The 27,620-nt window shown below is 42.9% G+C and overlaps 1 protein-coding gene across 14 annotated transcripts in view; it reads left to right on the top strand.

Annotated features, from left to right (window-relative positions):
- The window catches only part of DLGAP1 (DLG associated protein 1), an 889,834-nt gene extending 865,256 nt beyond the window's left edge, over positions 1-24,578 (top strand). For 12 of the 14 annotated variants that reach the window (XM_078060566.1, XM_078060565.1, XM_078060564.1 and 9 more), the window contains 3 exons: positions 14,696-14,787; positions 19,237-19,389; positions 22,215-24,578. In XM_078060566.1, coding sequence (XP_077916692.1) covers positions 14,696-14,787; positions 19,237-19,389; positions 22,215-22,424 — 455 coding nt within the window. In that variant the 3' untranslated portion in view covers positions 22,425-24,578. Of the gene's footprint in view, positions 1-14,695; positions 14,788-19,236; positions 21,493-22,214 lie in introns of those variants that run through there. The other 2 variants (XM_078060576.1, XM_078060575.1) reach the window with 1 other exon arrangement.
- The last annotated feature ends 3,042 nt before the right edge of the window (positions 24,579-27,620 follow it).

Raw genomic sequence — 27,620 nt, 5'->3', positions numbered from 1 at the left:
TGCCTTCAACTCATTAATTCAGGACTCATTCTAGTTTCCTGGTTGACTTCCAATAGGATCCAGGAAAGCTGCTCATCTGTTTTCTTTTAATCTGTTTTTTTTTTTTTTTTTTCCCATCTAAGACTGTATCTACTTCTCTCAACCCAGCTTTATAATGATGCATGAGGATAGTCATTGTATAAAAATTTAGGAAAATCTTATGTGATGCTAAAGGAACTATGAAAACAAGTTAATGTGTTTTGACACAAACACATGTATTTGAAAGGTGAAAATTTTGTCAGAAAACCAGGTTCTCATCTTGTGTTTGGGATGGAAGAGAAGCATTTTTGTATTTAGATATGTACAGTATTGGAAAAGTCTCGAGGTAATGAACATGAAGGAGCAACGCATTCATTCACTGTTATAGAATTTTACTTCACATGTTACTTAAAATATTGATTTATGAAGAGGACTTAACAAATCTATCCCATATGAAGGTATTTTGCTATAACAAGATTTGTTCTAAAGAATAATAATTGCTGCCTTTGTACATGAAGTTTCCACCATTAATAAGCTATACCCCTGAAGGACATTTTCTTCAGAGTAGTGGTACATTTTCTCAGATCTACCACTTTATTTTACCAGGTTGCTGCCTGCAGGGGGAGGTGCAGTGATCATGGTTGCAGAACAGGCAGAGATAACTAGGGGTGGGAGTATTTTTTAGTACTTTGCTTTAAAAGTACTGAACTGAATAAATCAGTCTTAGATGGCAAGTATGCAATGAAACCTGCTTCATTGGGGCATTTCTCTTCCTTTGTAGTTTGAAACATATTTTAATATCAGAACCCTCTTTTCTAATTAAAAATAATTACACACAACACCAATAAATATAACAGAAAGAACGGTGAAGCTGTCTTGGTGATGGTCTGAGTTCTGTCGGCTCAGGCTCTACTGCCCCTTGGACCAAAGTCCCTAACAACCCCCCAATTCCCTCCCCTGGCCTCAAAAAGATCCTAGGGTTTCTAGAATACAGTTTTAAAGCCAATGGTCTGTGGTGAAAAGTCCAAATTATTAATTTTTTCAAATATAATTTTATAGCTGTAGATCAAACAGCTAACACAAAGTTTAGGTGTAAATGCCCTTTATGTATGCTTTTTTAAATGTACAAAGCTGATTCAAATTAGTAACATCTATTCATATAAGCCCATCTAGCCTAGAAAATATGACTCTTCCTTCAAGTCTCAGCGTGGGCCTCACCTTCTGGAAGTCTGCGGAATGCCTCCCCTCAGGCTGAATTGGGTGTGTCTCCCTGGTGATTCCATAATAGCCTCTACAGTTGTCTCGCAGCTATTTCCAACACGATTTTATAGTAGTCTATGTATCTTTCTCCTCCACCGAAAAATGAGCTCTCTGTGGACAGAAATTATTCTTATCTCATTCATCTTTATATCCACCACCCCTCTGATGGTTCCTGGTACATAGTAGGGGATCAGTGAATATATATTTGAGTCCTGGAAATATTTTGGAAATTCTATTTTACAAAAGTATTTTATCTTGCAAAATCTTTCCTCCTCAGAGAGTAACAGAATACTCAATGAGTAACTAGCAGTTGTTTTTGCCAAAAGTAGGAAGGGAGCTTCCCTGGTGAGGTGATGAGCTCTTCTGATAGAAGCAAGGATCTGACAGAGAGAGATGAGCACCTGCCACAGAAATGGTAGAAAGGACTTCTGTGTTGGTCAGCCAAATAATCCAGATGAACCCTCTATGTCCCATCCAACTCTTGGGACACGATTCCATTTGACAAGCACTTGAAAGCTTTATCCTTCATCCCCAAGAGCTTCAATCTACCAGCATTCCAGAATTCTAAATAGCACAGAGATAACTTCCCAGGCCAAACTTCCCAGGGCAAAGAGTTGCCAATTTCAAATGAGGCAAACTCGAATCAGTGAGTGTCTGACCAGAGAGCTGTAGCCACCCTCCATGGGAAGAAGGGACACTAGAAGCACATGAGAGAATATTCATCTTGTCCTTACAATACCCCTGGCAGTGGGCTGGAGACTTTGACAGGTGTTTTATTTGCCCTCAAAACAGCTCTCTGGCAGTATCTTGTCCAAGGTCACAGAACACAGAAGTGTCTGATGGAACAGATACAACATGAATAACAGTTGACAAGATAATAATACTCTGTGTGTCACTTGGTGCTGTCCTCTAAAGCCCTCCATACATATCTGTCCCTGGCTCCTTGGCAACCACAATTCTGTTCTGATAACTGGGCCTGGAGCTATAGAGGGCCTTTGTTTTACTCATTCTCTAATTTAGCCTTTTCTTTTTTATAATAAAAAAAAAGGAGGAAGGGAGGCCAATCCTGTCTGGTAGTCACAGCCAATGTCGGAGTAACCAGCTTTAAAAAAAGAAAATTTGTGTACACCCAGAAAAATAGCTTTGACAAATGAGTCGAGCCCGGATACATCTATCTCTTGGCCAAGCCACCTTACGTGTTTTTGGGTCCCATACAAGGAGGTACATTCAAGGTATATGATGTAGGTGACACCTTGATAGATCCCTCCCAGGAGACGTAGTCTTCAAAATCATCATGGAGGGAGAAGTAGTTTAGAGCAAGAGAAAGGAAGATTTTTTTTTTTTAAGATTTTATTTATTTATTTAAGAGAGAGCAAGCAAGAGAGAGCACGAGCAGGGTGGAGGGTGAGAAGGAGAGGGAGAAACAGACTCCCCGCCAAGCAGGGAGTCCGATGCAGGACTCGATCCCAGGACCCTGGGATCATGACCTGAGCTGAAGGCAGATGTTTAACTGACTGAGCCACCCAGGCACCCCGAGAAAGGAAGAGTCTGATCATATTTGCTTAATTTATTTTGGGGGGAGCACCAGAATTATCCCAGTTCTTTTTTTTTTTTTAAAGATTTTATTTATTGGGGCGCCTGGGTGGCTCAGTCGGTTAAGCGTCTGCCTTCGGCTCAGGTCATGGTCCCAGGGTCCTGGGATCGAGCCCCGCATCGGGCTCCCTGCTCGGCGGGAAGCCTGCTTCTCCCTCTCCCTCTGCTGCTCCCCCTGCTTGTGCTCTCTCTCTGTCAAATAAATAAATAAAATCTTTAAAAAAAAAAAAAGATTTTATTTATTTATTTGACAGAGAGAGACATAGCAAGAGCAGGAACACAAGCAGGGGGAGTGGGAGAGGGAGAAGCGGGCTTCCCACAGAGCAGGGAGCCTGATGCGGGGCTCGATCCCAGGACCCTGGGATCATGACCTGAGCCGAAGGCAGACGCTTAACGACTGAGCCACCCAGGCGCCCAGAATTATCCAGTTCTTAAATATTCAAAAATGTTTGGCGAATGCACTTAATGCCTCTGAACTGTGCACTTCAACCTGGTTGAAATGGTAGATCTGATGTATATTTTACCACACACGAAAAATCCTGCCCCCGCAAAAAAAAAGTCTGCAGCAGCTGAAAGTAGTGGAGCAAACACTCTATCATCATGTTCATAGTGATTCATCGCGCTTATAAGAAGATATTTCATTCACTATCTTCCTGAATTTGAAATACTCTGTGCTGGTGGAGGATAAAAAAGAAGCTAGGAGCACAACCTATTCGCTCAATGGCAGCATGAGGTCCAGATTTAGGTGTGGGGCGGTTGCAGTCATCTTTCTTGACTAGAGCGTTAAAAATGAAAGGAGCCATCCAATTTTAAATAATTATTCAGTTACCAATTATTTTATGATGCCATTGCCCTGACTCTGACAGCTGCTTCCTGGGGACGCTGTTTTTGGCCTTCCGGGACTGGAAAACACTTTCCTGGTTTACCTGAAGCTGTTAAATGTGCACGACAAGGGGCAGAAGAAGGGGCATTTGTAGTCGCCTGGTAACGTCGGATGATCTTTGCAAAGTGTAACCATACATTCTTTGGGTGTGTGGAGCTATTATGTGCCCTGATAAAATAAAAGCAGGGCAAGGGCTTCAGTTCTTGTTTTAAATGTTCATCCTGAACAGTCCATAGTAGGGTTTTGGCTTGGTAACCAAATAATGAAAACCTGCAGTGAGTGAGGTTTCCTCCAAGCCCTGGCAGCTGACAGAATGCTTGTTCCCCCAGCACTTGAAGTAAAATGATACAAGCTTTCCTCAGACAATGAAGCCCTTGTGTGAAACAGCTGTCTCGGGGAGATGGCTCAGTGCTATTTGACGGTGGCTTGTATGTTACATAGATACGTCTGGTATTATCTGACCGGGAATGAAACGGCCAGATGGAACCAAATGCTCCTAACTAGGAATGCAGTCTAGCAATGCGGGTGAAAAACAGAGGCTCAGGTTTCAGTGGCCCTAGGATGAAATACTGGTCGATTGTGCTCGGAAATCTATCTTTGCCTCCTGAATTGTGGACAACTCATATGCGGAATTTTCAGGCTTTATCTGAAATGAACTGATAAACCTAGAGCGTGTGCAGGAGGCAGATTAATTCCACTTTAATTTTGCCTGGTAATAGCATCCAAGTTAGTGAAACTTGGCCTTGGGTCCCCCAGAAGGCTTGTGAGCCTTGGCAGCAAATGTGGGGCTGGTAATGAAACCTGCAATGGGGTTTGCCTAGTTTCAGGTTAAGTTACGGAAGCTGTGCACAGTCATCATTATGACTGTCTGTCGGTGAGATCACCAGGGTTAATCTGCCAAGTGTTGCCTGTGGCGTGTCCCTGCAGCCTGTGGGTGGCAAGCAAAGGAGCTCTCCCTCTGATTTCATCTGCCTCAAGCCTTGTGTATTTCTAAGCAGGGCGAGGTGGGTGCATCCTAGTTCCTTTCTGTTTTATTCTCATCTTACTTTTGAAGTGACCTTCAAAATTCCCTCCCTGGGGCACCTGGGTGGCTCAGTTGGTTGGGCATCTGCCTTCGGCTCAGGTCATGATCCCTGAGTCCCGGAATTGAGCCCCGCATCGGGCTCCCCGCTCCGTGGGGTGTCTGCTTCCCCCCTGACCCTCCCCACTCTCATGCTCTCACTCACTCTCTCTCAAATAAATAAATAAAATCTTTAAAAAAAAAAAAAATTCCCTCCCTGCCCCAGCCCTCATGCATGCGCTTACGCGCACTGCATAGTCTCTTTTTTAAGGTCTGGCCAACCTGAAATTAGTAACCACAGAGGAAGTGGCAGTAATGAAAAGGAAATCGTGTATAATGTGTCTTATGTTTAACCTTCTGGAATGCTCAGTTTACTTTGCTCTGCATGGCGCTGGGCACAAAGAGGAAGGTTTTGATGCCAGAAGGACATCACAGAGCATCCTTTTGTGGGTGTGTTTCAGTGGGAGTGGTCTCGAGGCTGAGGAGGGTGCAGAGGCATGGAGAGGTGGAGAATGTGGCAAAGTGAAGGCCAGGCCAGCAATGGCTCTCCTGTTGTCCAGGGTGGTGGTGTGCCATATTCCAGACTCCCTCTGCGCTGCAGACAGGCAGAGATTGCAGAGGGGGACTGGGGCAGAATCGGGGGAAGATCTCCAATGGTTTTCTCCAACAGTAACTATTTATGTGGAATATAATTGCATGGACTTCAAACACTGTATTCAGTTATTTTCTTCTGGATTACCAAGGGAAATGTTAACTAATTTCATGTCCTTCAGCTTTCAAAGGCTCAAGAACTGTATTTTTCTATGTGATGTGTATGATGTTATTATTTCATAGCTCGTGTAAATTGAGATATGGATTGAAGCATAACCATCTTTTATGAGTAAGACTCCTTGAGTATGGACTGGGAGAAAAAATTCAATTAGCTGAGCTTTTGAAAACTTGCTCTTTACAAACAAAGCAATATTTCCCCCCGTGTTTTAACCCTGTGGAAGCTTTTAGCCTATGGGCTAATTTCTACTTGAGAATTTATTCTCTATTCGTTAACCACTGAGTTTGGGCTCCAAAAAAAAATTCACTCTTGTAAAATGCAGAGCAAGCACTGCCAGCCAGGAATAAAACAGATCCATGTTTTCTATGGAGACCCTTTGTTGACAGTAGGTCTGGATCACAAATGTGTTTGAGGAGCAGCTGGGCAATTGGTTGGAGAAATTCTTTTCCATGAGGACACACTTGTAAATAAGAATGTCTCTACATGAATAATCCCAACTTGAAATCACACAGATTTGGTGTGGCAAATCCACATGAATTTAAAGTAAGTGGGTGGATTTTTTAAAAATTCCTTTTCCTTCTCCTTTTTTTTCCCTTCCCTCTTATCCTATACAATGGGGGGGGGGGTAGGGGGGAGCCAGGTGAGTAAAAAGAAGTCAGCCTAAATCAGCCCAAATAGTATTATAAACAGAAACCCAAAAGGAATCATAGCCCAGCTAAGACTATATTAGCTAATTAATTAGTCAGGTCTGTAACTTAAAAAGTGATGCTAGGCATGGTAAAACCTTAAAGGATCAGAATGCATAAGGCCTGGAATGCTGTGGCTAATTTATTTTTCTGGTTAACATAAACTTTGTAGATGAGTCCGTTGGTTAGTTTCAAAACTTATTCCTTCAACAAGATACCAGGAATTACATGGGCACAGTGTGTGCCATTGAAGGGCTTGAGGTCTGGTTAGAAAGTCAGACAGATAAATAGATCACGCTGGAAAGAGTGTGGAAAGGGCAGAGACAGCTCTATGCATAGGGAATTTGAGGAGCAATGGGGAGGGAGAGGGGAAAGGAGACAGGGCTTTCTGGAGGAGGTACATCTGAGCATGGGGGTGGGGGATGGGCTAGTGGAGGCATGGAGGCAGGAGGCATCCCTAGCTTGGTGTTTAGCCTGAGCAAAGGCACTGAGAAGAGAGACAGCTTTTAGGTTTGGGCAGCTGGGGACCCAGAGCACTGAGGGAGGGGCAGAGGTAAAGCTGAACAGGTGGGCCTTGGCCTGCAAGCCATTGAAGAGAGTTCCCCGCTTACCCCATGGATGATAGGGAGCCATGGAAAAGTCTTAAGCATGGAAATTATATGAGATAAAAAGACCCTCTAGTCCCCCTACTAAAACCAAACCTCCAGGATTGGCAAGGGAGGGAGAACAGCCACACTGTGGATGGGGTGATGAAGCCTTGTCGCCCTAATGGTAATCAACTAGGGAATCCTAAGGGAAATATGATTTGGGGAGACAAGAGGTGTCAGGTGGCTGCTTAGCTATGCAACACTGAAGCTTGAGGGGTTGATATACGCTGGAGTTACAAATTTGGGAAACATAAACAAATTTCCAAAATAGCTGAAACCGGGAGAGTGATGAGCACATTCAGGGGGAGACAGGAAGTGCACTCCGGACTGAATTTTGTGTTCAGCATTTACGAAGTGAAGAGAGACAGCCCTAAGGAACAAGGAATGCAGGATCAGAGCCCGAGACTGTGTGTGGGGGGCCTTGGTGCCAAATGCAGAGCTATCTGGCAGGGGAAGGAGGGTGAGGAGAGGCCAGGCGGCAGAGGGTGGGGAGAAAAATGGTGGCTGAGGAAGTAGAGGAGCAGAGGTGTTCCATCCTTTCGAGAGCATTCTCAGGAAGGTATGACTCCACCATGCCTGCCATAACAAAGTACCACACACTGCTGGCCTGAACAACACAATGGTATTTTCAGTTTGGGAGGCTGGAAGTCTGAAATCAAGGTGCTGGTTTCTCCCGAAGCCTCTCTCCTTGGCTGGCAACTGGTCTAACCTCTGTGTTCTGATCTCTTCTTATAAGGACACCAGTTACATTGCATTAGGACCCCCACTAATGACCTCTTTTTAACTTAATTACCCTAAGCAGAGGCCCTATCTCCAAATACAGTCAGATTCTAAGGTATTGGGGGTAGGACTTCAGCATTTGAATTTGGGGAAGACACAGTGCAGCCCAGGACAAGGAAGAAGAGGAATTTTATATTAGCTGGAGGGGACCTTGAGATTGGGGAGGAGTTCCCCCCTCCCTCAGAATGGGAGAGATGGGAGGATGCTCACAGGCATCCCCGATAGTGTTACAGCACAGAGAGGCAGAGATTGCAGAGACAGGAACAGACTTAGAGAGCACATTCTCAGAGCAGCTAGGAGGGAATCAGGCCAACGACACAGGTAGATGGGAGGAATGAACGTAGAAAGGCTTTAGGGTGGGGGCAGGTACTGGTCGTAGCGAGGTGACATTGGAATGAACGTAAGTAATTCTCTCTTGGCACCTGACATCTCTGTTATTCAAGTAACCAGGAGGGTCTGCTGCTTACCCATCATGGAGAACCCCCACACTCTTTAGAGGCTTAGGGGACTAGACAAGTAGTAGGAGAGGCAGAACATTGAGAATATTCCTGCCTGATTCTGCTTTCTTCATCACATAGGAGGCAAGGTTATTGCTGAAGACGAGGAAGCAGGGTTGAGTTGCAAGTGAGTAAGAGTCAGAAAGGGAGGATCAGAGAGGGTGATAACAAAGATCACCTCAAAGGACTAATCAACAGCAATGAAAAATCAGCTGAGTTTGAAGATTATGGGTTTAGAATGGCACTGAACCACATGACTAAACACTGTTTGGAACACAAGATGGGCATCTAGCGCTCCAGGCTAGCAGGATTTACCCAGCATGCTCTGCACCTCAAGATGGACCTTGTTTTGCAGGACAGCTGCTTCTCCTGAGGAGGGTTCTGGCCCTTCATTTTGCAGTGAGCTTGTTTTTTGCACAAGGCCCCAGCTGGGTAGTATAAGTGTCTAACACTGGTTAGAGTGCTGTCTCCTCTGTGTATCTCTATCACCCAGCAATCAGTTGGCCATTGTTCTAGCTCTGATAGGTGGGGGAACTATGCCAGACTATGCCAGAAAATCTGGGCCCCTGAATAATTGTTAAGATGCCTTAGACACACAGACCAAAGAAATTACTGACACTCACCTAAATCTGCCTGAGTGAAAGCCACCAACAAAAAAGAGGACATTCAATCAGTCCACACTACTGGAGAGAGAGGTTGGAGTATGATTAGCAGGAGAAATAATTCCCTATTTTGGCCAAAGCCACCTTTTAATTTCCCAGGTAAATGCCCAAGAACTAAAGAATGTCGATAGAATAGAGGAGTTACCATTTCTGCTACATTCTAACAATTTTTGTGTATCATTTCATTAAATAATCAGCAATCCTATGAAGATAGTATTATGATTACTTGACAGATAAAGAAAACAGACTCTGAGAGTACCATAAACTCCCAAGATCAGCCCCTTGTAAGTAGCTTTCCTGACTTGCACACCTATGCTCTTTCCAGTACACTACTCCGAGAGGAAAAGTTAAGACTGGAAAAGGAGTATACTAGGTGAATTATAGTGTAGGTGACGGGGCTTGGCAAGCGTCCCGCCCAGCATGTCCGCTGGACATCACCACTGGTAGGACAGCCAGCCGCACACCTTGTATTGATCTTTAGCCTCCAGGTTTCAGGGACATGCCATTGAGGGCATAAGAAATATATCTATTCTCTGTTTCCGACGCCTAATGTGGGGGCCTGATGATTGTGGAGTTGGGCCTCATAGTTAAGAATCAGAAGCAGTGAGAAAAACCACTGCTTCTGCCTTTTCAGTTCTAGGGACTTAATTCTTCTTGGAATATTGAAGGATGCATATGTTAATTACGCTTAAGGACTTCTTTTTTCAAATGGAAGTTCTCTTGTGTTTATTACTGAGCCAACCTACCAGGGCAGAAACATAGAAACAAAGAGCAAAATCATTTTTCCCTTAACATACGTCCAACTGTCCAGATAGTGGTGATGCTGGTGACCTTGAAGCAGCTTAAGTCCATGTGCGGTCTCGCGTGTGAGTCCTGACAGACCCAGCTGGATTCTTCTTTAGCATCCTGTTGGAGTTGTACCTGATTTTATGACCAGTTCTCATCCAAATCCACTGGGGGAACACTTCTTGGCCGAAAGGTGCTTGATCCTGAAAGTCTTGTGAGCATGGAAGACATGGTGAGGAGCCGTCAACTGCACGCCACCCCCACCCCCACCCCCACCCCCCACCCAGGGTGGCGGAGAAAGGGAGAGAGAGCTATGCTTACGGATATGAAATACTGATTTGGACGAAGCAGAAAGTCAGGTCTAGCCCCAAAGGAAGCCGTCTTTGCTTTTTGCTGCTACCACAGCACACTTGCAGCTTTGCCGTGGATCCACTTGCAGGATTAAAAGAAATTGCCATTCCCTTCACCTCTGTGCCTTTTATACCACCTCCTTGTTCCCCAAATAAAAGTCATCCCCCACGGGGTCAGTGGGAGGGAGGAGGTGTGCTCTTTTCTCAATGTCTGGGGTTTTATCTGTATGTGGCCAGATTTAAAATCAGAGTTTTCCTAAGAGACCCATCTCACACCCCAAAATAGTCTTTCTCTGCTTCTAGTATGATATATAATCTTTAAAAGCAAAACCCAGACTTAAACCTTACATCCACTAGCATCTTTTTCAAGGGATCCCTGGTTCCTACATTCCTTTCACTCCTGAAATTTCTGTGTGCAGCAATTACTTCGAGTACATGTGCTTTGCTCTCTCATCTGGATGTGGGACAAGGAGGGGGTTTCCTGAACTTCCCCATTCTTCCATCAGCTTCCTACAGCTGTCCCCCTTCTGTCCAGTGGCACTGGCTAGAGAGTGTTGATCAAGGAAAGAAATCACCCTCAGATGTCTTCATGTAAGTAGATTCAGACCCAGGTTTCAATACGTGTTGAGAGAAAAGAGCGCAACTGGACAGGGAGGGAGAAGACGGGGCCCCGGGCGCCCTGGGGCCCCAGGAAAGGCACTTCTTAGTTTAAGCCCAGATTTTCTCACATGGAATGATGATATCTGCCCTGCCTCACAGGGTCCTGAGGGGATCTGATTCAATGTGCATGTGAAACACAAGGCAATAATATGAATGGACAGATCTTTGCAAAAACCAAACAGTGATGACCTTCCAAAAGATCTTCTTGGCTTTATGTGGTGAACTAACCGAGCCCTGTGCTCTCTATTATGATCCCCCATAGCCATCTACTGCAGGATGAGAAGTTTCTAGAATTATAAGTGGGGGAGTTAGTATGGAGGTGTCTGTCTCTGAAATGGAAGGAATTTAGTTCACCAGTGTTTTGGGTTGTTATTTTGTACATCCACTGAGGAACAGACTCACAGCTTAGGAGGAAAGGATAGGGTGAAAGGAATCTTAAAATGAACCATTAGCGGTTTTATAAGACACATAGGGAGACCAGGCTTACCTACATAAAAAGAGTGGTGCAGCAGATAAGGCCTATAATATGATTAAATATTACACGAATAAATGGTATAAATCTTGGTTAAATGGCATGCCTGAAGAAATACAGCAGAGAAGCATGATTCCAGAAGATGCAATGAATGAGGGGAGATGGATGGTACAAACCGTTGACTACATTTAAGTTGAACAATCTGGAAAAGGTACATGGACCAGAGTGTGAAGGAAACCAACGAAATGTAATCCCAGGAGCACATCCTCTTCATTAGCTTTTTTCTTCCTCATGGCCTACATAACAAATATGAAATTTACCTTCAGGAAAGGGAGTGATCTCACACACCAAGTGTATGTCTAATGGAAAAAGAGAACAAACTCCATTAGAGCTTTCTTCTTTCTTTCTTTTTTTTTTTTTTTAAGATTTTATTTATTTATTTGAGAGAGAGAGTGAGAGAGAGCACAAGTGGGGTGGAGAAGGAGAGGGAGAAGCAGACTCCTAGCTGAGCAGGGAGCCCAACGTGGGGCTCAATCCCAGGACCCTGAGATCGTAACCTGAGCTGAAGGCAGACGCTTAGCCAACTGAGCCAACCAGGCGCCCACATTAGAGCTTTTTTCTTAAAAATTAAAGTGAGTTTTTAGGGGGCGACTCTTGATCTCACAACCCTGAGACCATGACTCAAGTCCTGCATCAGGCTCTGCACTCAGTGGGGAGTCAGCTTGAGAATCTCTCCCTCCCTCTTCCTCTGCCCCTCCCCACCATACACACACACAATCACACACACTCTTTCTCAAATAAATAAATAAATCTTTTTAAAAAAACTAAAATGAGCTTTTAGTTCTCTAGAAAAAAAAGTGTGGAAGGCAAAGAAGTCGGAATTATTGTTTGCTTGCCCCAAGCCCTCCTGTTGCATGGTTTCACTGAAGGCCCACATCAGCATCTCCCTTCCCTGAGCCCAGGCAAGATAATCACTCAGACACTGGAAATGCACACAACCCCAGAGCCAGCAGGGAATTTCCACTCAAGGAACATGATGGCAAAAACCTGGAAAACAGAAGGGCCACGACTCCACCCCAGTTACTTTTGCTCCAAATCTATAGCTCTCACCAGACCATGCTGAATGAAGACAGATATCCCTTGTTTTACTTTCAAGAAGACACCCATCCAAGTTAACCCCTACCTACCTGGTTGGGTGTTGCCTGAAAGATTGCTTGGAGCAGTGATTTTTTCTCATTGGAGAATCACTGTCTTACTCAGCTACTCTTATTTTGGTAGTCTATCATATAGCTCGGGTATTTGGGTGCAATTGAGAACCATTAGCTCAAAGTTCTGAGGAATATCAGAATAGTTTGAGTTTCTGTGACAGTTTCCAGGAGTTATGCAAATTTCCCAGCCAGCAAACTGGAGACCCCTCAGTACTAGGTCTAAGCTCCCAGGATTCAATCTGAGGTTTGCTGGTGTCACCATCCGACCCATCAGCAACATAATTCAGAGATGTTTCCAGGGACCTGAGAGTTTGCCTAAAGCCACATGGTCACCTAGGAAATGCCTCCTCAGAACTGTCTCCGATCTGGGACAGGTCATTTAAAGCATATACTTGTCCCAGGCAACCAACGATGTGTGGTTTTTGGTTTTTTCCTCTTCTCTTCCGGGCAGAGCAAGCGTGGGGCCCACAGGTGGGACGCCCAGAGAGGCAGAATAGTGTCCTGTCCCTAGGTAATAACAAACATGTATTGGTCGTTCGCTATATATCAGACAGTGTGTGAAGCATTTCTGTCCTATGCATTACCACTTTCAACCTTCACCACAACCCTACAAACAGGTTCCGTTAGCCCCCCTTTACAGATGAGAGAACAGAGATTAAGTGACCTCTCCAGGGCAGGGGCTGGGAAGTGTGGGAGCCAGAACCCTCAGCTGGCTCAGGGCCTGAACCCTTAGCTACGATGATGCCCTGTGTCTCCACATGCTCTTTCCTTTCTGCTTCAGGGGTGTGAGAAAGAGAGAAGGGCCTCACACCACAGATCCATCGGTGATGATGGTTAAAAGATACCCATCCCAAAAGATGTTAAAAGCAGCCTGGAACAAAGTAAACACTTAGGCCTGAGGACTTGCTGTGCTATGGCCGTCAGGGGAACCCCCAGCTATCCCTGAGGAGGCAATTTCTGCACGGGGGCTGTTTGCTGTGACGGGTGACAGAGAGTGCATGAACGCCCTGACTTCCATGTGGGGGATGCCGAAATATTTGAGTCATGCCCAGGTATAATGTGTATCATAAACCGTTATCTAGCCTGGCAGTATTTTGTGGTTTTTGGGTTTGTTTGTTTGTTGTTGTTGTTGTTGTTTGAGCCTGGCAGTTTTAGACAGAGAAGAAAATTACTAGAAAACCCTGCACCAGCATGAAGTTTCCTTTTCTTTTGTTTCCTTCTCACACTTTGTGGGGACTGAAGTCGAGAAAGGGAGACCTCATTCCACCCTGGGTCTCGGGCTCTGTCAATTCACAACCAAACAACAAGGGCACAAACACCTCTTCGATCCTTTAAGACACACCCCCGCGCAGATGTTCACGCGGGGCAAGTGCCCTGCTGAGGAGTCTCCCTGTCTGGTTTTCAGTGCGGGGCCGGGAAGGGGCGAGCAGGGCGCCTTGTCCCCTTCCTTCCCGACAGGGAGGGCGTGTTGAGAACGGCCTGGTGGCAGCGCTCCAGCCGCGCAGCTGTGCCCCGGTCCCCACCGGGTGGAGGGAGGGCCTTGGGACAATGCAGACCTCGGGACAGCTCTGTGCAGCGCGGTGCTGCCCGTCTCAGCACGCCCGTCAGTTGAAAGGTTCTTGCCTTAGTCTGCGCGGAAGACAAGAAGTAGCTTGCAAAGGAGATTTTCAGCACAGTGCATAGGGAATTAAACCTGTATTAACAATAAAATTGGTCTGTGGAGTGGAAAAGCTGGAACGGTGCTGGCGTTCCCTAGGCAACAGGCTGAAAATGTTCATTCCTTAGAAAATCTTTCAACTGGCCATGGCGCTTTCCTGACAGTCCCGGTGGCTGGGCTCCGGAAAAATCCTGAAGGCTATGGATAGGATATGGTGAGTGCCAAGAGATCCCCAACCCCCCAGGTCAGGATTGCTTTTCTTGTGTTTGGATTTGGGTTAGAAAAGCGAGCTAGCAGACTGTGATGGCTGACACAAATAAATCCATAACTATACCGATAAACTCTTGAAATTCATCCTTGCCGTAAAAGGGAGGAAAAAAAAAAACGACCCTATTTGCCTCTTCTCTTGTAACCTCCAGCGCTGTGATGGAAAACTCCGTTTATTCCTAAGAAATATGCGGGATAAGCATGTGTTTTTTTTTTTTTTCCAAGTCGATTTTATACTTTATCCTAGGAGCCTCTGTTCCATAGACTGGCAGAGTAACAACGGCAACTGGGCAGTGTGTGTGTGTGTGTGTGTGTGTTCACGTGCTGTATGTGTGCTGTTTTCCCTAATTATTGCAGCATAACTTCCTCTTTGCTTTACCAGACTAAATCTCAACCACGAGACATAATGTGTAAACTTCTTGTATGTTTGCTTTTTTCAGTTCTAGGGAAAATCCGAACCGCAGTGGGCAGCGCCCAACTTCTCATGGCCCAGAAATTCTACCAGTTCAGAGAACTGTGTGAAGAAAACCTGGTAGGTAACATTCCCCATCACTACCAATTCCTAGTCAAGAGGAGAATGTGTTGTCAAGACTGGTGCCACTAAAGTAAAACTGCTTTTGAACCAAATGAAGGCCCATTGGACCCTCTCACCTGGAATAGAGTTTTCTGATGAATCTTATTTCCTGCTTTTCTTAAAATTAGAAATATTTATTTTATACTTAAATAATCTTAGGAAAAAAATCCAATCAAGTTGAAACTCCATTTCCTGTTTTGTTTTGGTTTTTTTGTAACGGAAATTTTTGCATTTTCCTGGCTTTCCCATGGCAGCCCTGATTTCATTATTCTTACCAAAATATGGAACAGCCTGATATTTCAAAAATAATACTACAGAGAACTATTCCGGATAATGATTTTCCTTCTGAAATAGCCCTCGGTGCTTATTTCATCATCAGGTCTCTCAGTTTTCATTCAAGGCCAGAGGTGGATGGCAGGCCAAAGTGTAGATTTGATCTCCTAGAACATATGAATCATTCATCCTTCTTGGACATACCAAAACCAAATAAAGCAAAACGAAGAGACAAAAACACCATTAGCATCAACATTTTTTAAATTGGCTGCAAAATACAAGGGCAAGAGCTTCCTCACATACACATGCCTTTTTAAAAATACTGCTTACTATGTCTGCAAGTGTCGTTCCACAAGAATAGCTTTTCTTGGTCAATTGTTGGTCAAGCTTGCTCTAAAATAAAGAACATGAAAAGCAACATGTTTTTCTTGTGGGAAGTAAAAACGTGATTATTTGCAATCTAATTGACTATGATTTTAGAGTTTTAACCACATCTTCTTGTTAACAAGGACAAATATAGGCCGAATGAGATTTATCAAGAGAGGGCTCTATCAAGAGAAAATTGAAAGCGTGCAAAAGTTGGTGCTCTCCATCCTTCTTCATCAGTCTTCTCTTTCTGAAGCCTCCCTTTGGGGGATCCTTTCCCTCCTCCTCACACCCACCGCCCACATCTGTAGTTTGTTTTCCCTTCCCTCCACAAAAAATTACCTGGCCCTTCTTCCACCTTCTCAGAAATTCCGTTCTGGATTATGAGATAATATAGATTAGTAAATGCATTGATAAGTGAATTCAACAAATATTTTATTGAGCTACTTTGTAAACTTGCTAATGTGTCACAGATCTTAATTAACATGATTCTTGGCTCCTTAAATGTACAAAAGTTCCAATAAAGCTATATTTCTCAATCTGGCTAAAGGATACAGGGAAGCCAATATGTACACACAGTAGGGCAAACACAGCACACTTTTTAACAGAATTATAGAATAAGGGGGTGTATTATGCAAATTTTGCAGATTTTGAACATGAAATCGCAGACAAGACATTTTTGAGAACTTTGCAGATTTCTAGGAAAGGTTAACTTTGTCACAGCCAGCTTTTGACATTTCCCAGCCCCTGGTGGGCTCACGTGCCTTAGCCAGTAGAGGACCTTAGTTGTAAATGCGGGCGAGACGTTACAGGCAGGAAGTGGAACCGCACTTCCAGCAGAGAGCCACTGATGGCTGCCTCAAGTCCCGCCCCAGAAGGGAAGATGGAGAGCCCGCCCTGTGCCGGACGCCATGCTGAGGGCTTTTAGTTATATGATCTGGTTAAATCCTCAGAGCGACCCTATGGAGCAGATAGCGACATTATTTTGATGACAGTTTTACAGCTGAGGAAGATGAAGATGGAAAAGCTAAATAACTTGGCCAGGAATAAAAAATAATAAATAAATAAATAAATAAATAAATAAATAAATAAATAAATAATTTGGCCAGGGTCACAGGGTAAGAGGCAGAGCCAAGATGCAAATCCCAGTCCGTTTGACCTGTGTCCCTGTTTGATCTCCCCTCAACCCCCAAGATGCCCAAGATATGAGTTCTATTCCTCACCCTCCTAGAGGGACATGGAGCTGATCAGTCAGCTCCACCTCCTCTGCCGCAAGAAGCGTGGTGGCATTACTTCGTGCAGCTAAGATTGGCCACGAACGGACCCAGCTCTCCTTCCTTGAGTTCTTACTCTGAGGAGGAGAACACTTGAAAACACTTGCATATTATCCCAGACTAGACTCTCAGGCATAGAATAAATGGATGAGAATTACTTTTTCCCAACAAAACTAAACTAAGGAACCCAGCCCCTCTCATCCTTCCACACCCTCCACCACCTCTGACCTACAAGTCTGGTTCAGGCCAAGGCAAGAGCTGCAACTCCTTGTGTGTGGAATGTCACATGACCCACAGATTCTCTTTCTCTCTGTTTCCCCATCTGTCCCCTTGACGATTCAGGGGCAGAGAGATTCTTGGTGAGGAGGGAACAAATTGCCCATCGTACAGAATTAAACAAACTCTTCAGGCCTACCCAACTATCATTTCATGCATTGCTGCACTGAAACATTTTTGCCAGTAGGGCTTGTAACCTAAAACACTTCAGTAAACTCCAAAATATGAACAATTTAGTTCTTAGTTACTGGTGAGATAAAGAAGACATAAAACTCCATTTGTGATATGCTTTGTTAAAGCTATTGTCTATTCTGAACCTAGATGTTGAGTTAACTTACTAAATGAAAAAACTCCAGGGAAATTCTTTTTTTTTTTTAAAGATTTTTATTTATTTATTTGACAGAGAGAGACACAGCGAGAGAAGGAACACAAGCAGGGGGAGTGGGAGAGGGAGAAGCAGGCTTCCCGCTGAGCAGGGAGCCCGACCCGGGGCTCGATCCCAGGAACGTGGGATCATGACCTGAGCCGAAGGCAGATGCCTAACGACTGAGCCACCCAGGCGCCCCCCAGGGAAATTCTTTAGTTTAATTCACATGTCAGTAGACTAGAGTTTAAACCAAATACTTACAAACTTCAGAAATTACATCTTCCAATGAATTCCAGAACTATGAGTATAGTTTGAGAAGTGTAAGTTTATAAATACGTTTTTACTTGTATTCATTTTGAAACCAGACCAATAATGTTAGTCCATCAATGGCTAAAAAGTTCTTTCCGACCTATTAACTTTGATGAGCACTGACCTTGCACTTTCTGAAAGTTGGTTTTTAATGGCCTGAGGTTTCATAGTATATCAGATTGGCTTGAATACCCACAGGTAACCAAAACTCACCCAGATGGAAGCGTCTGACATCTGGATGCTCCCACCCACCTAACCATGAATGCCTTTAGCTACCATTGGTGGTAGTGATTAACAATGAGCATGACCCCTTCAATCTCTTAGTTAGTTATGTTTTGTCTGTTTTACATCATATAAATTAGTGGCTCATACTTTGTAGCACCTCTCAGGGGTATATGGATGGGGCAAAAAAAAAAAAAAGTCAATCCTTAGACACTGAAGAATGTTTAATATTATCTAGAAAATGGGTCATTACAGACATCTATGTATGTTTGTAGGTATGTGTTCTCACATTTGCTATTGTATGTTATGGTTGATTTAAAACAAATTCATTTCCAAATGATTTTGTCAAAGTACTTGTGTGATAAAATGACTTCCTGCATTAGCAATATCGTAATGGTTAAACACATAGTACTTTAAAAATCCAATTATTTTATTACTCATAATTTGTTGACCCTATTGTTTCACTCAACATGATTGTTAAAACAAATCTTATTTTAGATTCCTTATCTGTTCTCTGAATAAGTTGGATGGCATGGAGTCGGATTCCAACTCTGATAATAACATATTGTATTTTTTCCCCAGAGACAGTATCTTCATTTAAATATGTTTTAAATGTATCTTGTCATAGTTTTTTGGAAAAGTTTGGACTCTCTCCCCATACCACATTGATAGATGTTGTATTACAAAAGAAGAGTTTTACATCCTTGACACTTGAGAATCACTGACTCAGGTGGATGAGTGTATAAAATTACCATTTGAAATGGAAACTTTAAAAAAGCATCAAACTCATAGAAAGAGTAGAAAAGTGGTTGCCAGGGGTTTGGAGGTGGGGAAAAGGGAGAGATTGGTAAAAAGGTACGGATTTTCAGTTATAAGATGAATAAGGTCTGAGGATTTAATGTGCAACATGATGACTATAGCTGATAACACTGTATTGTATAACTGAAATTTGCTGAGAGTAGAACTTTAAATGCTCTCACACACACACAAAAAGATAAATATGTGATGTGATGGATGTGCTTATTAATTCTATGGGATGAGTCCTTACACAATGTGTGCATATATCCAATCATCACGTCATACACTTTAAATATCTTACTGTTGTTATTTGTCAATTATTCCTTAATAAATCCTTGTAGATAGATGGTAGATAAATAGATAAGATTACCATTTGTAGCCTCACTTTTATCTCCTGTTTGAAAGCTGAAAGGAACTCATCCCCCTTATGTTATTTGAAATATTTGAAAATACCCCTTTGGTCCTGTGCTTGTTGTCCCAGACTGCCTCTAAAGCATGAATGTTTTTCTTTCTCTTGTACAGAATCCCAATGCTCATCCGAGGCCCACCTCCCAGGATTTGGCGGGGTTCTGGGACATGCTGCAGTTGTCCATAGAAAATATTAGTATGAAATTTGATGAACTTCATCAGTTAAAGGCCAATAATTGGAAACAGATGGATCCTCTTGACAAGAAGGTAGAACAATGTAGATTTTGTATGGTTCATTTAAAAACCTGCACAAACACTGGACAGTCTAAATAGGCTTCTGCATTCAGTCTTGCTGTTTACAATGTGAAATGGAGCTGATATCATATTAATCTCATTGTAATGACAATGTTTACATAGTAATCATTTGGGATATTATCTGTAATATGTTTCAGGCATATTTTTAAAGAAAAACTTGTCTTTGTGAATTGGAAAATGGGAATGTGGCATTTTTGTTAATTAAACTTTAAGTTAAACCATTTTAGTCACTGGAAGGAACTGCCTCCATTTTGCTTTTTAAACTAAAATAAATGACATCTTCAGTGCATGATTACATAGAGCAAGAGTTCAACTTCCTTACACCCCTAGGATGTGTTTCGGAGAAAAATAGGAAGCCCTGAAAACTAACTGACTTTGATAATCATTTCATAAATATAGTAATAAAGAAACCACTGTTGTTCAAGTTTAAAAATATACACCATAAAGTTTCACAGTAATCATAAATGTTGGGATTTTTTTTTAAGAGTTTTACTTTGGGTTGATTTGCCTTGGGGACTATTGCTCACTGGGTTCCTCATTCAACAGTCTAGAAATAAAGACTCAACTTCTCTTACTTTAATGAATAAACTGCAATTTTCACATTTGATTATTGTGGCTCTACCAGGCTCACACAGGTATCCAATATCCACCTCCCTAGGCTGGCCTGTCATGCTTGACTTTTTTAACCCTTTGCTTTCCGATGGCCTGAGGTCAAACAGTTCCGAGAGATTCCGCTTCTAAAAATTAGGCTTGGCTTTTCCCATGAAGCACTGGTAGCCCTGCCCTTTTCAGATCTCCTTACCTATCAGAGAGCTAACAGTAATCCAGTCCATTCTGCTGCTCTCCATCATAGTATCCAGGTTCATAGGGTCAGTAGACTTCCAGGAGAACTCCAGTGCCCAGGGCCATGCATAACTGACAGGAGGGTTATTGTCATTGTCCCTCCTCTCCAATGCTGACACCATCAACCTGGGGGTTTTTAGTGTTAAGCATTAAAGTTCCATTGATATACGTGTGGCCTCTCACTTGGGAAGCCAGACATTCGCACTCCATCTAGTTTTCTTTAATCTGTGTTTAAAACTGTCTACTAAATAAGCTTTTAAATTGTTCTTATTTTAAGAAAACACTACAGATGTACATATATACTTGTAATTTAGTTTCTAGAGCTGATCCATCTAATTTCTCATTCACTGATTTTTTTTCCAATATTACTGTTTTTTTTTAAAAGTACAAGTAAAGGAAGATATGACTAAAAAGTTTCCAATATTCTTACTTTTCAAAATATCACAAGTTACCCAAAAATGAAGATTTAAAGTGTCCAAAAATTGTGATGCTAAGAATTGACATATGTACCCTATTGACATTTACACAGTGAGTCATTAGTGAACTGGATTTCTAAGTTTTTATACACTTTGCCTATGACCAGAGCTTTTCAGCACCCCACGAATTTGCGGGGAAGACACGAACAAGCACAGTCAGAGTTGGCCAAATATCGTTTGCACTCTGTACTTCCCTTTTCTGTCCACCCAGACTCCACTTTAAACAGCCTGGGGGCAACTCCAATGTAGTAAATTTATCCAGGCACTTCACCCAGGCAAGTGAGGAGGATTTGCGGCAATGTGTGTGTTAGGACACAAAGAGTGCCCCCTGGAGAATCATAGAAACCCTATTTTAAGATAACCTTCACAGTTGTCATGAGAACTGAAGTATTTCACTAAAAATGAAAACAACAGATTCACGCAGACCTTTTTGGAGCCCGAAAGCTCACCAACCTTAAAAATTCCTTTGTGGTTTAGATTTGCTTCTTTCCCACTGCATTTTTTTTTTCCTGCGACCCAAGTGTTGAATGGCTTTTGTTTTTGCAGTGGCATTTAAAAATATCCAACCAGTTCATAGTTTGCTGATGCTGAGAGGGAACTTCTTTCAGTCCTGTGTTAAATTTTCAGGGCACAGTGTCTGTCCCTGTGATTGGAATTGCCTTCTGGGCCACCACAGCCATCCTGAGGCCCCTAAGGAGCGACATCCCAGCGGGATGTCTTAGAAGCTATCTTGGAACTGATTCCAGCCCTCCCACCCCCCACCCCCAGAAAAGGAACTATCAGTGTCCTCTCTCCAGGGTGACCCCGGAAAGTATATCTCTGTGTGTTTGTGTGTGATGTGCAAACGGGTATTATAACTCACTTTGGCATCAACAAAGCTAAAGAACACAATCTTACCGTCTCTTCTTCCTCATTTGGCCATTCAGGTTTGGGTGGGCCCCGGGAGAGGGCGGGGATGTTTTTAAACTCTGAGCGGAGCTTGCGCCCGCTGCCTCGCCTCCTTAGAGGGGACGCAGAGTTCCCGGAGGCGGAGGCTGCCGCTGCCGCCCTAACCCATCTCTGGCACCCGGAAGAGTCTGGAGCCTCCAGAGGGAACCACAATAAATGTGCTGGGAGCCGCAGCCTTTCAGCAGGGGGCATTTTAAATACCCACATCCTTCTCTTGGAGAGACTAGTTCTGCAATTCAGCCTTACCCTTGGCCTTAAGCTTACCGGTATTCTTTTCTTTCTTTCTTTTTTTTTTTCCCCGCAACTTTTGAATACCGAAGCCAGAATGATAATATATATATATATATATATATATATTATATATATATATTACAGTGTGCAGATCAGAACTAACCACCCTTAGGTTAAAAAAAAAAAAAGTGTGCGTGTTCTAACTACTGACCTATCCCAGTTTTCCCCAAGCTTGTCCTGAGAAGCTGTGTAATGTCCTGAACCTTCTGCTTTGATCAGGAGAGAAGGGCCCCTCCTCCAGTGCCAAAGAAGCCGGCGAAGGGCCCCGCGCCGCTGATCCGGGAGCGCTCGCTGGAGAGCTCGCAGCGCCAAGAGGCCCGCAAGCGCCTGATGGCCGCCAAGCGCGCCGCGTCCGTCCGCCAGAACTCGGCCACCGAGAGCGCCGAGAGCATCGAGATCTACATCCCCGAGGCGCAGACCCGGCTCTGAGCGCCCGGCCCCGCCGCGCGCCCCGCCGCGCCGCCTCCGCGCGCGGTCCTCCCTCCGCCCCCCTGCCCGCCCTCCGAGCCCGTCCGTTCCGGAGCTCAGTGACTTCCACTGTCGCGGTGTAGTTGTCGGTCTTGCAGGAGCCGTCCCCCAGTAGCCCCCCGCCGCCCGGACCGGTTTGCCCATGTTCTTTTCTCCACCGAGCTTCGCCACCCGTACTGACGCGTCACCCTGCCTCATCCGGAGAGCCGGCCCTTTCTTTTCTTGGCAGAACCAAACCCACCTGTGTAGAAATGGCCCCTTTAGGTCGCCCACCAGCCTCAGTTCTCCCAAGCTAGTCTGTCCCTAGAGTTCAGCAATATAAAATCATAGGGTATTTCAGAAATCCAGTATCACAGGGTGATCCTTTGGGACTTAACCGTCTTCCACGTGAAAGAAACTAGGGCTCCGATTCCCTTTATTTCCCCTAAACGGTTATTATTTTGTAAAGCAGATGGAGCACTTTATTTCCAACCTCAGAAATCACGCCATCTCACCGGAATCGATGAGTGACAATCCAAGAGGGGACCAAGTTGGGCCGGGGGTGGGGGACCTGAATGAGTAGTGGGGAAGGGAGAAGCGAAATCAGCAGGTGCTGGGGGTACCTGCTTCACTCACAGCTGCACAAACTGCCTCACTGTTATTCCATCAATCACTGCTTCAAACGTTTCAATCAGCAGAAGATTGTAAATTCGATCTTTCAGGGAAATTATTCTGAAAGGCAATAAAATGAAGAAAGGCAAGGAAGCACTGATAGTTTCAGATATACTACCTAAGGGGGATTTTCTTTTTGTCCTATTATTAAATTTAGACCTGAAATGTTTTATCAACTTTTATTGTACTATGTGTATTATATTGTTATTGTGGTGGGGGTCTTTAAAGGGGAAAGTGTTGGTCCTCTTAATTTGTTAGTGTCCATCCTGGGGGGCCTACATAATTACACATATATAAGTACACATCTGCTTAAGAAGTCCTGTAAATGGCAGCTAGGATGTTTTCAGAGAGAAGTTTGGATTTTCCCATCATCCCTTTGAATGCTATACATCCATCTGTTGTAACCCAGTAGTTTGTAATGCCAGACATATTTTCTCCTTTGGTCTTCTCTCACTACTATCCAGAGCCCTATCACACCCCAGCATAAGGATTGTGTCCTATGTCAAACCGATAGAATCAATTTCCTACCCAAGTAGATACGCAGCCTCATTCCAAAGAGCTGCCCCTCATCTTGAGGTCCCAGGTAGTGAGAGAAGAAATTTGGCCTGAAATGTTCAGCAACCACCAGGAAGGGGGGAAAAGTCATGATCCACAAGCACCGAAAGAAACCCAGGCTTTTGGCGGAGAATGTGCATTGACGCTTTTAGTCGTGACGGATGAGCAGTGTGCACTTTGCATCTAGCTGAAGTTATCTTTAAATGCCCTTACTCGTAGCAGTTTAAACATTTAGGATGTGGTGATCTTAAAGTATCACTGGCATTTTATGCCCAGCTCCCACCCCAAAGCATTATAAATTATCATTGAAAACTGGCAGACTAAAAACACACATCTAATAAGCTTGCACCAGAGCTCTTTTAAAAAATACACTCTCGTAGCCAGGTGCTAATTTAATTTTATTTATGAAATTAAGAGAGGTGATGGGTTCTGGCAACAACTATTTTCACGGACATATTCTAAAACCACTAGGGAATTCGCTACCTCTCAGAGCCATTGATGCTTTGAGCTATCTTTATAAACAGGGCACAAATGTTTACTGCTGTGGTTTACAAGAAAAGGGCTACTAACTTATTTAAAAACCTACCAACCAACTTTTAACTAGAGTGAACAAAGCACCTCGAGTGCTTTGCACAATTGGAGCTTACAGAGATTTTGAACTTCAAGTGTCCACTTGTGTTAAAAAGAATCTACCTTTTCTTTGCTTTGTAGCAGCAATGGAAGGTCACACAAAGTTTGCCTCAAGTAAGGCCAACTGCCGCCTTGGGTAGCCTCTAATCACATTCAATCCCGAAAATGACTTGGCACTCATAGATTAACGCGAAGGAAGCGACATCCGCTGGAAGACCCATGTTCCCAACTACAGCTCCATGCCCTGAAGTAGAGATGAGATTGGGATTAAGAAATAGATTTCTAATACGATTCAAGATCATCCTACACTATTTTCTTTGGAAACTGGTTTAGCCCAGGATATTTTAAAGAGAGACAAGAGAAGGCCTATTTATCTTGTCTATGTGAATGGTATTTGTATATTCATAAGCTATTTTTGGTAAGAATTTTAAATCTTTTAGCTGAATGCCTACAGGCATCATGACCTTTGCCTTCCTTAAAAACACAAATTGTACAAACACTTTATAAAAAGCTAATTATTGATCTTAAAACATGACCCCACATAAAGCTGCTTGTTAACCACTTGCCCCCTTAAGCTGACATCCATGAGCATAACCTTTGTTACATTGTTCTTTTTGATGTATTTGTAGAAATGTTTTTAGTTCATAATGGAAAATGTATGTACCCTGAAAAATTACTTATTTTGTTTAACTTTGGTATAAAGCTGTTTGGGCATTTTCTTGGGGAGGGGGGGATTACAAAAGAAGTTTGTCTCCCGCATCAAAAAACGTTCAAAGAAATTAAGTATTTATTATATTTTTTGCAGATGTTTCCATACAATTCACATAACCTTTTTGTAAAGAGAGATGAAGAAATGGATTAAAGATTTTTAATATTTGAAATGGTAAATAGAACTAATTTATTTGTAATATATTTCTGTTATTTATAGATGTTTCCTTAATGTTTTACTGTGCATTACCACTTTAATTTAAGCCTTATCCTTGTGAATTTACCATTTCTTTTTTAAAACATGTCTAGATGCATATTTTAAATAACTGGAATGTAAATCACTAGCATATCTGAATTCCCGATGTAATTTTTAAAAATTATTTTGGTTTGGGAAAAAAAAAGATTCCTTTGAAAGCCTTCAGATGGAGGGGTGGGGAACATTTTTATGGCTTTATGAAGTGGAATTTCATAGGCTTATTTACCTAGACTGTGTGTGGACAAAAAAAAAATTGTAAATAGATGAATGTTTCCCATAATGTAAAAAGAAGAAATTAATAAAATAATAATGCACTGCTTTCAGGTCTGTGTGTTTTCACTACAAAGCCCTGCTTCTTCCAAAATATAATTGTCTTTGGAGGGAATAGTTAAGCAATTAAGAAACATATCATTCTTTCATTGTAACAACACATATGCTAGCCACTGTTGTCGGTAGACCTTGTATCCTATGTAAGGGATCAAAACATTGAAAACCAAAAGGACTTTTACTATGATGATCACATGCGTATGAAAGTTTCAGGTCGGGAGCTGTATATTTCATGAAAGAAATTATTAGCCTCTCAAATATGTGCAAATTTGTGCCTATTTTACCCACTTGGATCTCTTCTCAAACATTTCATCCATTTTGTTTCCTACACAGCTCCTACATTTGAAAGATCAGAATAATGCTTTGTGGTTTATATTTCATCCCCGAAGTAATGAAGAACTATCCTCACTGAGGCTTAGTGATTTGCCCAGTGGGACACAATTATTAAGTGACAGATTTGGATCCAAAATCTAAGCCTTTGTTCAGCCTCCTCTTCAGTGGGGTCTCTGTCCTTCATCCCACATTTAAAATTGATAATTATTGGGGCGCCTGGGTGGTTCAGTCGTTAAGCGTCTGCCTTCGGCTCAGGTCATGATCCCAGGGCCCTGGGATCGAGCCCCGCATCGGGCTCCCTGCACCGCAGGAGGCCTGCTTCTCCCTCTCCCACTCCCCCTGCTTGTGTTCCCTCTCTCACTGTCTGCCTCTGTCAAATAAATAAATAAAATCTTTAAAAAAAATTAAAAAATAAAATAAAATTGATAATTATTTGCCACTGTCCATTTCCTCTGGTTTTCATCTCGGTCATATTCATAAACCTTTCTTTATATACAAAAATACAGATTTACCCCCCAAAAGGTAAATTAGAATGTTTTATGAGAAGTGGACTTACACATCTCTGAAAATGCCAAACTCTGAAACCTGTGTCCACAGTAGTTCTTCCCCACCAAGTTCTTGGGCAAACCCATCCATGTATATGCAACAAACGTGGAAATTAAGCAGATAAGCCAACATAAGCAAGAACTTTGCCAATTTCCAAAATAACACGATGTACTTTTGAAACTGTTTCAAAAGAGGATCGATCAAGTGGCTCAATCTCTGTGAAACTGCAAAGATCTCATTACCTGGGTTCATGCACTGACTATTCATGAAGTGTGAACCGAGATTACACTTCTTGCCTTTTACCAAATTAATTCTTATATTTCACCAGGGCTTCTTAAACATTTTGGCCAATCCCAAAACAAAACGAGTTTGTCTTCGCCTGTAAAACTTTGAATTTCAGTAAAGCAAATTTCAACTTCTCATGTTACAGGGTCCACTCCCCCCAAAAAATGTAATTTTATTTTTTATAGACATTGAACAAAATTGTTTGCTCTAAACATGAATTTTTTTTAGTATCTTTGAAAGCCACCCCTTGAAAATACAAATTGATTTTGGTTTAAATAAATGGCATGTTAAAAATCATAGCGTCTGAATGTGTTCATTCTCAAATGTCAGTGATACTAAAGGGTCTGAAATGTACCTGAGGTTTGCTCAATAGGCTGTTTGACTTTCAGCTGCTAAACCAAGATCAGATCAGCTCCTTTTGCAAACAGAAACTGGTGACCATGTCTGAAAACCCTCTCTGGGTCCCAACTCATTTACTGTGAGTTTACAGAGTAAGGTCTTAAATTCCTCTGTAAGTCACTCATTATCTCCCCTAAAGCAAAGAGAGGAAATTGTGTGCTGCTTCCTGGTCCATATGCTTCCCTCCGGGCTTACTGCTGGCTTAGGGAGGCATCACCAGACACTCACAAGAATGTGAAACCCCAGTACCGGTGGTTCCTGATTCCTGGTTCTCCATTTAGCCTGCCAATGGATTATTTCATTATGTTTCTATGTAAATGAGCACAAGCCTGAATTTATAGAAAATGGCTGAAAGCAGGAAAGCCCTCTGATAAACACCAGAAGTCAAGCTCTGCCATATAGCTGATTCAACTCGCTATTCATTGCACCCAATGTTTTCATTAGTACGTTTGAAGACTGCCATTCTT

The sequence above is a fragment of the Halichoerus grypus genome, chromosome 13 (assembly GCF_964656455.1).
Source record: "Halichoerus grypus chromosome 13, mHalGry1.hap1.1, whole genome shotgun sequence".
Lineage (NCBI taxonomy): Eukaryota > Metazoa > Chordata > Mammalia > Carnivora > Phocidae > Halichoerus > Halichoerus grypus.
This window is presented reverse-complemented; position numbering and strand designations above follow the sequence as displayed.